The sequence below is a fragment of the Cupressus sempervirens genome, chromosome 3 (assembly GCF_028749045.1).
Source record: "Cupressus sempervirens isolate cs-2001-9-10 chromosome 3, ASM2874904v1, whole genome shotgun sequence".
Classification (NCBI taxonomy): domain Eukaryota; kingdom Viridiplantae; phylum Streptophyta; class Pinopsida; order Cupressales; family Cupressaceae; genus Cupressus; species Cupressus sempervirens.
The window spans coordinates 559,357,830-559,369,716 of NC_143120.1; the positions used below are offsets into that span (position 1 = coordinate 559,357,830).

The 11,887-nt window shown below is 35.5% G+C and overlaps 1 protein-coding gene across 2 annotated transcripts in view; it reads left to right on the forward strand.

The window, feature by feature from the left end:
- Positions 1–11,523, forward strand: part of ISPD (Nucleotide-diphospho-sugar transferases superfamily protein) — a 224,407-nt gene extending 212,884 nt beyond the window's left edge. For both annotated transcript variants that reach the window (XM_089820899.1, XM_089820900.1), the window contains exons 11-12: positions 10,980–11,070; positions 11,212–11,523. In XM_089820899.1, the coding sequence (XP_089677025.1) occupies positions 10,980–11,070; positions 11,212–11,265 (145 nt within the window). In that variant the 3' untranslated portion in view covers positions 11,266–11,523. The remainder of the gene's footprint in view (positions 1–10,979; positions 11,071–11,211) is intronic.
- Positions 11,524–11,887: the final 364 nt, after the last annotated feature.

Here is an 11,887-nt window from a genome sequence, read left to right on the forward strand (position 1 = left end):
CAAAACAACCTTCAAAACTTCATTTTATGCTTTTTCATTTTTCTCCAAGAGCAATTTCGAATTAGGGTCTTTTATTCACCCTTTCAAATATAAAATAATGCTTTATTTTATTTTAATTCTCCCCTCCTAGGAATCTCAACTTCACGAGGTGTCACTATTCATCACAAACGTTGCCCCTTTTACAGTTATAAACTATAATTATGATGCTTAGGAACTTGGGTCAAATATTATAGTACTTTTTAAATTATTATATTCTAAGTGATTATAATAATCACCTTATTATTATTTTATTTTTTATCCAAAAATAGGAATTTATTAAATTATTTTCTAATTAAATTGTATCCTACTCATCTAGACTATGATGCTCTATGTCCACTGATGGTGTGTCTAACCATGGTGTAGTTCCATCCTAAAATTTAGTAACTCTTCTAAAAATAGGAACCATGCTAGAAGTGTCTAGGATGTTCTTGGAGGTTCTTTGGTGTGTCCCTACTAACTCCTAGTTTATCTCTAAAGAATATGGATTTCTCCTAAAATCCAGGAGATTGGCCAAGACTGGTCAAATTGGGCTCTTCAAGCTCGATATGCCCTCACATGCCCATGAAAGGGATCCCTATCCATCTCATTCTCCTACGAGACCCTACAAATTGGCCAATCTTGTTAGGTAGTACTTGTAATCACCCAAAAATGGTCATCTGGACTATAAGCCCCCTTTCTAGCATTTTTGCTTAATTTATCCATTGGTTATCTTTGATCAAATCCTCAAAAATCTATTTATTCGATTATAACCTATGGTTTGACCACTTTATCCTAGGTCTCTTATTTAATTAAAAGAACTTGCTCCCTTTTAATTAAATAAAAAGCCCCCACTTCCCACTTATCCTAAGTATGCACACATAAAGCATTATTCCTATTTTAAATATAAAAGAAGAGACATTTTTGTCTACACATGAATGAACAATTTTCTATGTGAGAGGAATCTTCTACTTTTAAAATAACTTTAATTCTCCTCCACACATTTCAAACCCTCTCAAAAGTCAAACATTAGTTGTGATTGATTGAGATGCTTGTGGACATGGATCACTCAAGATGCATTCTCTTCCCTTGATTATGCCTCTTTTGCCTCTTAATATCTACCATCCATTTCTCTTCAAAAGGGAGGGCTCTCTCCTTATTCTGAAATCCTTAGTCTCTCATGCTATTGTTATGTTGCAGGTTTTCTTGGTGATTTTGGAGACTTGGAGCATTCTTGCATTTTTGCATTTTAGCTTAGCTCTCATTCTACTTACATTATGGAATACTTTTTAACCTAGTTTCATTTTTGCTTAGTTATCTTTATTATCTTGCATTTCATTTAGAATAGCATGCATTTCATTCTAGATTCTTGGATGCTAGCATTCCTGCTCCCATATTTGAATCTCCTCTCATTCTATACTTCACCTTGCAAGGGTTGCATAGTTTGGTTCATTTGAGAGCCACCATCTTATAGCCTTTGCACGTCATAGATGAAGAGCTATAAGCCAGTTCTTGGGACTCCCTCTTCCATGGGTTCTCTCAAGAATAATGGTTTATAGAAGTGTGACACTTTTTGTACATACAATACTGAGGCTTAGGGAGGCATAAAGGAGGCATAAAAATGATATTCTTCCTTCTAGCTCAAGTGGCTCAATTTTGGGCTAAAGTAGATTTGTATGACATTAATTCTACAATAGTTCTACCCTTCATTATGGACGAGGAAGGACCAAGGAAGACCCATTTATCAAGTCAAATAATAGCATTGGAGGAACTATAATGATGGTTGTGTGAACTCTTAATCAAATTATGAACTTAATAGATTGTGAAAATGTCTTCTTTCCTTCTTAGATGGTTAATTTTCTTATCTTAATTTATGTATTAAATGCTTTCTCACTTCCTTGGACTTATTATGGAATACTTAGGAAGGGTTCATTATAGATTTCGATTGATGCATTTTAATTTCCTTTAACTCCTCTTAAATCTGCAATTGCCACCCCAAAACTCTAGTTCACCAAGAACTTAGTTAAGTAATGTGATATCCCCACTAGAATAAGATTGATATAATTAAATGTATAATTAATTAAATAATAATATGATGCGATAATAATATAATAATAAATAATAATTAAATAAGTAAAGTTATAATGTATTATTAAATAAAATATATTACTCATGGTAAATATAAAAAATAAAATAAAATAACAATATATTATTAGTTTATTTTATTCTCAAAAGTCATTACTTTTGGAAAGAAAAGATATAAGAAAAGAATTAAAGAAGGTAAGGGGAGATATGGGAAAAGATTGAGTATTAAAAACAAAGTGTTGAAGAAGAGACATAGTCAAAAAACCTAAATTTGAAGCATACAAATGAGGGGTCATCACAAAAGGTATTAGAGCATAATCCTACCAGCGTATGAGAAATTACAGATATAGAAGAAGAAGAAATAAATTATATATAAGCTAAGTCACAGAGAATGCCGAATTTCATCCATGAAGTTCAAAATTTAACGAAATTTTACGTTGGACTTCATTTGAATTTTATGATATTCAATATAAAATTGTTTTTGAAACATAAAGCGACCAAAACAAGGGGGTTGGCCCTTACAAAATGATAACTGGTAACTAACAGACTACCAACAAACACCTATAGAAGAAACAAGAGGCAACAACCACAAACTATACTAACCAAAAAATTCCAGCAAGAAGTAAGCAAGTCTAGTAGATGCCTATAGTGATCAAACCAAGATTGTTCAAAATAAACACTATTGGCAAAAGTAAGCCAACCCAACCCAAAAACAACACAACCATTAATAGCAACATCTAAACTACAGTACTGAACAAAACTAAAAAAACTGTTGGCTTAAACTGGCCAACCCAAGTCTTAGTAACAACTGTAAACCAACAAACTATGTAGCAACAGAAAACAAAAGAAACTAGGATCATTAGATCCCCCAGAAACAACCAAATTATTTTTCATCATTTTCCTTTCATTTCCCGGCCAGAAGAACCTGAGCCCAGCCACCAGCAAGAAACTTATAGAGGAGTTTATTATCTTCCATGTCCATCCCCGATTCATCCTTCTCCTGTGCCAGCAATTGGAGGGAGGTAGTAGCTGCATGAGTGACCTTTAGTGCAAATTTAGAGAATGTGTAGAATCCCTCCTCCAAGGTTTTGACTCTTGTTTCTAGCTATGTAGTCTTTTCATTTTGTTCCTCTTCTTTTTTCTTGCTTTCTTTATCAACCTTTCCAGTCCCCTCATTAGTTTGTCAGTTGGTTTTCATCCTGCAAAACTTGAGGGTTAGTAAAAACATTATATTTTTCCTTTACTGGAGAGGGAATTGTGATGGGCGAAGTGTCCTCTTTGTTACTATCTTCATAGAAAGTAATGGGCTGGAGGGTGAAGCTGGCCGACACGAGTCTCGGTGGTAATGTCTTTACCAACAGACACTTGGGTATTATCCACCAAGTTCTCACTTTTTTCTTTTTTCCCTTCCTCTTTTTCTCTCTTGGAGTTAGAGAAATTCTCCTCCTCTAGCTCCCTTTCATTGTTCTCAGAACTCTCCTCTTCCTCTTTTTCCACCCTATATCTGTTGGACTTTTTCTTATACCTAGCCTGGGTTTTAGCAAGTCTTCTCAACCTTCTACCCTTTCCTCCTCCCTCCTCCGAATCCTCAACTTCCAGCTCTATAACTTTTTCAACCTTAATTTTTTTACAACCTTTTTGTTCAATGGCCAACTCTGGTTTTTTTTTTTCTCTTATTATCTCTACTAGAGGAGGGGTGCACGGTGTAGATTTTGGTACCTGTGCTGGTACTCGGGGGGGAATTCCGATGGTGGCGCTGATTGTCAACCATTATAACCCTAGGGGGGCAAAGGGCAAGATGGAACTAATATAGTCGAAAAATAAGGCCTTGGTGGATAATGGTAAAATTTTGACCCTTACTCCTTTTTTCCCTAACATCACTAACCATATCCTCTAAAGAAAAAACGGAATAGAAATGAAATCACTCTTTCTAAAATGATTGAGCAGGGGAAAGTGATAGTAGTAGTGAACTCCAAACTTACCTTCAAGTATAAGGTATTTCATGATCACCAGGCAAACATCATCCCACGGAGCTGGTAGCTTATCCCTCCTGAATCCTCCCTTATAACACATTGGTTGTTCATCTTCCGCGAGAAAACTGATCATACTAGCCTCGTCCACCATTTTCCTGACCATCCTTCATTTTTTCCCATCATGGAAGACCCAGTGGCCATTGCAATTACTTCCTCATTAACTTGGGATGTAATGCCATTTATGGTAACCTTGCGATCATTCCACTTGTTCACAAATTGGAGTGCACAATTTTCGTCATATCCCGCCATCGCTTGCATGTAGAGAAGAAATCCCCCCCCCAACAAAAACTAGGTTTGCATTTTGTTTTTAAAATTTTCAATCTTTGATGGTTCCAATTCATTCAAGTCTCCACCCATTTCTTGCCCACTAATTTCCGACCCTCCAACCTTAGTAATTCGCATTTGAAATTCCTTGTCTCAGGCTTCTTGTGAATATTAATCACTAATAGTACAACAATGATACAAATAACACCTACAAGGGTTTTAATCATCTCCCAAACTAGTTTTTGGGACACTTTGAAATCCCAATCAATTTTATGATGGGATTCACACATACTTAGCATCATTATTCTAACATCCTTGAACTCACTGACAGCCTTGGTACTGAAATTTGTCATACCTTCGAAAAGAAAGTAATTCAAATTTCACTTTATGTTACCATAATGGTGAAATAACTACCACCTCAAATCACCTCCATTTATTATCCAATCAATACGGTGCTGTCTTATCAGCTTCCCCTTAAACTTTTAATTTAGCAAATTTTGTCTTCCTAGGTATAATGTTGCCAAAATTGGCACTGACCTTTATTTGTCTAACCATACTTAACTTTTGCTCCCCTCCTTTTGCTTGTCGATCAAGGCCTTAATTTCCTCCTTCAGACTTTCTATGTTTCTCCAACACGTCAATTCCTTTAATTCAAATCCCATGGTGGCAACAACATCCGCCACCATATTTCCTTCTCTATAAATATGCTATAACTGGACTTTCTCTATCCCGTCTATGATATGTCTTATATCCATGATAACATTTTGGATACTCCAACCTAGTTTGGAAACTCCCTTCACCAAAGCAAGGATTAATTTGGAGTCACCTTCTATAGTTATTTCCTTTATCTACATTTCCCTTATCAATTGCAGACCCCAAAGCAAAGCTATTGCTTCAGCCAGATTATTACTTCCTCCTCCAACATTCCCAAAATAGACTAGCAGGGCTTCGCCATTTCCATTCCTCAGCACTCCCCTCGCCGCTTCTATACCCCCTTTTGCAGCACCATCAAAATTTAGCTTAAGCTGTGTTAAAGTTGGTGGTTTCCATCTTGTTTGCTGTCTCTTTAAAACCTTGGAGTTATCAAAATGGTTAAAACCCCCTTGGATACCCCACATCTTTCTGCTATTTGGCTTTCTTTTCTACCTGGTTCTTCCTTTGGTAGCTTAAATTTGGCAATCATTATATTTTCCTTCAACAGTTTCTGTATTGTTTCCATGACTACCTCCTCTAGTTTTTCCTCCTCCCGAAAGATTCTAATATTTCTTTCTTTCTAGATATGCTAGCAAATATATGGTGGGACATTTTTCCATAGGAGTATTAGCTTAGGGTGATAGAAGGGACAATCCCAGTTTTCCACAAATTGACATAAGTTATCCTTCAACACCCAGCATAGTCCCAATTTCTCCCAAACTAGCTCCCAAATCTTTAAAGCATAAGGGCATTTCAGGAACAGGTGGGAGATATTCTCCTCTTCTTCTTTGCAAAGATAACATCTGTTTGGTATAAAAAACCCTTTTTTTTTCAGATTGTCCAATATTAGAATTTTACCATGTTGAACAATCCACAAAAAAAAAAAAAGATTTTGGGAAGGAAATTACTTATCCAAACTTTATGCCATATTAGGGAGTACAAGTCTTTGCTCCATAGATGTTTGTGAGCCGATTGGATTGTAAAATTGCCACTAGGAGTTAAGTCCCATATCACTTTATCCTCCTGTATTAAGATTGGAATTCTTTGTACTTCCATCAATTCTTCCAGTTCTTTAAGAAGTTGAATATCCTCCCGAGAATACGTATCATTTTGCAATTTCTTCCACCTTCCTAGGTCAATATAATCCACCACTCTTAGTCCCATTTCCTCCTTCAATTTCTCCATCAGTCCTCTAAATTTACTGTAAACCAATGGTTTCCCTCCCATCCAATTATCCTCCCAGAACCTGATGTTATGCCCATTTTCCATAATCCATCTTACCCCTTCCTTCAGCAGACCTCTGCTCCTAACAATATTCGTCCAAATTTTGGAACCTCGTGGGAGATCATTATTAAAGAGATTATGGGTGAATAGGGAGTTTGAGAGATATTTAGCTTTCGTGATATTGCTCCAATCAGTATTGTCTTCTCCGAATCTCCATCCAACTTTTGCAAGGAGAGCCTTATTTAGGTCTCGAAGTCATCTAACTCCCAATCCCCCCTCTCCTTTGGTTTACAAACCTCCTCCCAGTTGACCAGGTTTAATTGGTTCTTGTCTTATGTTCCTAACCAAAGGAAGTTCCTCTGTATTCTCTCTATTTTGTTAGCCATGTTTTGGTTAATTTCAAAAAGGGACAAGAAATAGATTGGAATGCCCTGGAGAGCCGCAAAGAGTAACTGTAGTTTACCAGCATTATTTAGAATCTTCCCTTTCCATCCTGCCAGCTTCTTTTGGATTCTTTCAACTATTCCAGAATTCATTGGTCACCTCCTTAGTGGTTTATGGTAGTCCACGATAGGTGTCCAGGAGGTTGGCCGACTGACAACCTAATATGTTCCTTATCCTCTTTTGCATAACAGCCTTAGTGTTAAAAAAATAAAGCTTACTTTTTGAGTAATTTATTTGCTATCCTGAACTATCTTCATAATTTCTAAGTATATTCTTTCATGCCTTAGCTTCCATTATAGAGGATTCACCAAATAGAAATGTCATCCACAAATTGTTGTAAAACTTCAGTATCAGCAATAGTTGCAGGTTTTATTCCTTTAACACATCCTGTATTAACCAATTTAGAAAATGGTCTCCCCAACACCTCTGCCACCATAATAAAAAGGTAAGGAGATAGCGGATCACCTTAGTCCTCTTTCCGCATCAAAATTGCCCCAAGGAGAGCCATTTAGAAGGACCGCATACTAGACCGTCCCCACCATCATCTTGATAAGATTTATGACTCTACCATTAAACCCCACTCTTTCAAGCACATTATACAGGAAGTCCCACTTTACCTTATCATATGCCTTAGAGATATCCAGTTTGAAATCCATACTAGGTTTTTTATTCCTTTCTATAGAATGTATGATTTCATGAGTAGTTATCGTTGCATCTAGGATTTGTCTACCCGGAACAAACCCGTTTTGTGGTGTTCCTATGGTGCTCTCAAGGAAAGGCTTAATCCTGTTGATCAACACTTTTGCAAATATCTTATACACTGTGTTACAGAGGCTTATAGTTCTAAAATCTAGGAGACTCTTGGGTGTCGAAGTCTTAGGGACCAGGACAATAAAGGTTTTATTTATCCTTTTTAGCAGCTTCCCCATTTTGAAGAAATCTCTGGTAGTTCATATTAGTTCACCTTTAACGACCTCCCAAAATTGCTGGAAAAATGCTGGGGGGAAACCATCAGGTCCTGGGGCCTTATAGGCTTTCATAGAAAACACATCCCTGTTTACTTCCTCTTCCGTGATGTTTCCTAGGATGCTATTATTTTCCACATCTCCCAGCACTTGTGGGATCGTATTTATCAAACTTCTTCTGATAACTTGATTTCCTATAACTATTATCCTTTATAAGCCTTGCAGAAATACTCTACCGCATGTCTTCCCATCTCCTTTTGATCCTTGTATTCTCTTCCCCCTTCTCCTTCCAACCTGTTGATTGTGTTTCTTCTTTTATGTTTGGAAGCTGACCTATGGAAGAAGGTGGTGTTCCTGTCTCCCTCAGTTAACCATTGAACCCTTGATCTTTGCTTTTAAAAGATTTCCTCCCTTAAAATGATGTCCTTCCATTTTTTTCTATATTCTTCCTCTTCCTTAGTAGCAGTATCTAGATTATTACCCTTAGCAATCTCCTTTTGCAGCTTTTTAAGTTTTTCCTCCACTTCCCCTTTGATTTTGAACAGATCTCCAAAGGAACTTTTAGGCCAACCCTTAACATTCCTCCTTATATTATCTAACTTTTGCGTTAGTCTGTACATAGCAGTACCATCTATCCTTATATTCCACCAATCTTGGATTTGATCTTTGAATTCCGGGTGGGATTGCCACATAATTTCATATCTGAAGGGTTTTGGTCCTCCTCTTAAACCATCCACCCAATGAAAAATTAAAGGGGAATGGTCAAAGGCAGTTCTTGTGAGATTCTCCAAAAGGGAATTACCCAACCGGTTCCAATTCCCTGACACCATCAATCTATCCAGTCTTCAATATAAAATTGTGATTTGTTGAATATTATTTAATTTTAAAATAATATTGAATTATTTAGTTAAATTATTTAGCAATATCAAAACTATTTTGACAATTTTGTGGATATATTACTTATATTTAAAAATAAATAAATTTAAATAAGTTAAATTTTAATGACGATTTTTTCTTGAAATTTTATTTTCACCGAATTTCGTCTGAAATTTTATGATCGGCGAACTTGACTTCGAATTCAAACCTTGTGATTTAGCATATAAGAGTGCAAAGAGTGAGAAACAGAGATTACAGTCAACATAAGGTTAAGGCACATATTAAGAGGAAATTTATTAGTCAATCGAAATCCTATTTCCTTAGATTCAAGTGGAGGTTGTTATGCCTTAACAGATCAATAAGATCACATATTCATAAAGAATCGTATAATAGCGATCCTAATATGGAATGAATATTAATACTTGAAAACAGAAATAACAATAAGAGAAGAAATAAAGGGAATAAATCAGTAGATTTCAAAAGATGGCAGATCCAATCAACATGTTATCGAACGCTTAATCAGACAAGATAATCTATTTTTTGGTAGACCAAATTCACATTAGTAAATTGGTAAATGTGTCGATCGCAACCAGAAGATTAAGAAGCCCACATGCAATAAGGATTTGACTGAAAGTTATCGGTCAGAATCTTCCATCATAGATAAAATATGTAACGCCACTAATATGATGTTGGAGATGTTCTTGGAGATGTGTATTTTAACAACTTTCCTTTATCTAGTATTGCAATAGGGTGCCTAATTCCATGGTGGTAGATTTACTGCTGCTCAAGTTCGGACACACTCAGCTTGGGGCTCCCTCAGATATTTATCCATATTAGAATTCTCTTGCCCCAACAGAACCGTTTTACTCCTCACCCTGTGCAGATGCAGGATGTCTGGATATTGTTTGCTTTGTGGTTTCTAAAATAACTAGCACCTCCTCTTTGTGTCTCAAGTGCTCCTCTTTGAGTTCAAACTTTTCAGAATGCAACACCATGTGTGGATGTGATGCCTTAGGGTCCTATGAAAATTCTTGATTCAAACAACAGTTAGAATGATACTTTCTTGGTAATCTGGCAGTGTAGCCCTCCTATTATCAGTGACAACTTCCCTCACAGGAGCAACATGTATCCTCCTTTTAAATGCCTTCCAAACTGCAAATACATCCTCAATACTGATTTGAATTGTCATATAATGCCTATTCATGCTGATATTCCCTTCTCTGTGTTGGCTTGCTGTCCTGTCCAGTCTGCCACAGTCCATAATAAAACTTTATGAATCACAGGTGCACAAACATTATTAGCACTCTGATACCAAGGTAGAGTAGCAAAAGAAGAAAAACAAAAGATTCACGTCACAAACAAAACTGAAGAAGATTTTTTTTTAATCGTTTGGTCCTATTACATTCAATAGATTGGCTTATAGAGCCATTATTTCCCATTACATGAAGCACCCCCTACCCAACTTACTAAATATTAAATGTAAAACTTAATTTCTTAACAGGTTATTTTGTACGTTCCAAGCCAGCATGCCTTGGTCACATGAGATCCCACTTATTGGAGCAAGGAAACCTTCTCACTTCACCTTAAATATGTTTTAAATATTTTTGTACATAATTAATATTTTTGTGTGGGCTTTGTCTTCATAACCAAGGTTAGGAGCAAATGAAATCTTGCTGATCCTCTTTTAACATGCGTATGAGATGATAGATTGACAACTCAACACATAAGTGTATCTACAAGTTAATTGGGTAGAAGGACAGACATTGCAAATGTTATTAAAATTTTGTAAGAAAAGCTGATCTTTTGGATAAAGGCTAGAGGAGCACTAAGGTCATCTTATGTATTAACTTGAATTTCAAGGTTTGTGAGGTAGAACAAGTATAAGAGAAAATATGATAAAAATGATTTTAGAAGGAATGGTTAAAACTTGTTAAATGGTGAAACGGTATTGAAGCTTGTAGAGTATGCAAGTGGTTAGCTAATGTGTAACTTTAGCATTAAAAACATGGATAGCTTTTGAAGATCAAGCACGTTGTAGACATCCTTTTAGAGTTTCATAACAAGCAAGAAAAGTTATGGTACCATAGAAATGCATTTACCAGATACTCTGCATTAACTTTGATATGTGTGCTGCTGTGGTCCCACTGCATCATGATGGAGGTTAATTAATTTTTTATATCAATAATATTACAAATTAACAAGAAAAACAATTAATTTTAGTCTAGATTTTTAATGCAGGTATTATGATTATAATTTAAAAAAAACATATTTTCTTATTATAATGCTATGTTTCTTGTCGAAGCATAAAGCTGAACTGCTTATAAAAATGTTATGTTCCTATTTAAATTCTTTTTTAACTTAGAGGGTTCTGTCATTACAGGGAAAACTTAGAAGTCACTGATGATGTATCTATTGTGGAGTATTTAAAGCATCCTGTCTACATTACTCAAGGTTCTTATACAAATATCAAGGTAAATAATAAAAAATAAGGTTCCTTAAACTTTCCTTAAGTAAATCAGATAGATAGTACTACCAAGAATTATTTTTGGCAGATGTATTCCTAGCCTATCAAACACTTATTAGTTTGTAAGACATCATTTTGTCAATGATAGGTAACTACACCAGATGACTTACTAGTAGCAGAAAGGATCTTGAACGAAGATTAGACTGCTGGATGCACCAAATTACCATTTGTATTTTTTCTTTCTAAAGACGAAGTTTTAATTGGAAAGTCTTGGTTGCTCAGGATATATATGTAATTCCAATTCTACAAGAAATAATTTTGCCCATTGGTACATTCTTTACTAGTTGAGAATATGGCAACATATTGATTATGCTTGCAGCTGCTAATTTAAATAATCTTCCTCTTGTAAAAATAATGGATATTGATTTAATTTCAATTATACTGGAAATAATTTCATCCATTGGTACTTTCTTCACTTGTTGAGCATCTCACTACATACAGATCACACCTGCACCAGCTAATTTAATGTTCTTTTCTCGTAATATATCATGGAAGTTTGTAATTAGTGAAGTATTCATATCAGTGAATATCAGAAGTAATTTTATCAATGATCTGAAAAACTGAGTATGCTTCCTCGACTAAGCTCTTCATTTCTGTGATTCGAAATCTATTGCTTAGCTTAATCTAAAATCGGTTCCAAGATCTTTGATTGATGTTTTGAATCCACTATGCAAACTCTCCATTAGCTTTCTTAGCTCACTGATTAGTTTATGTGTGGAATTCATACATAACCAAAACCCAAAGATCAGAGACACATTTGATTA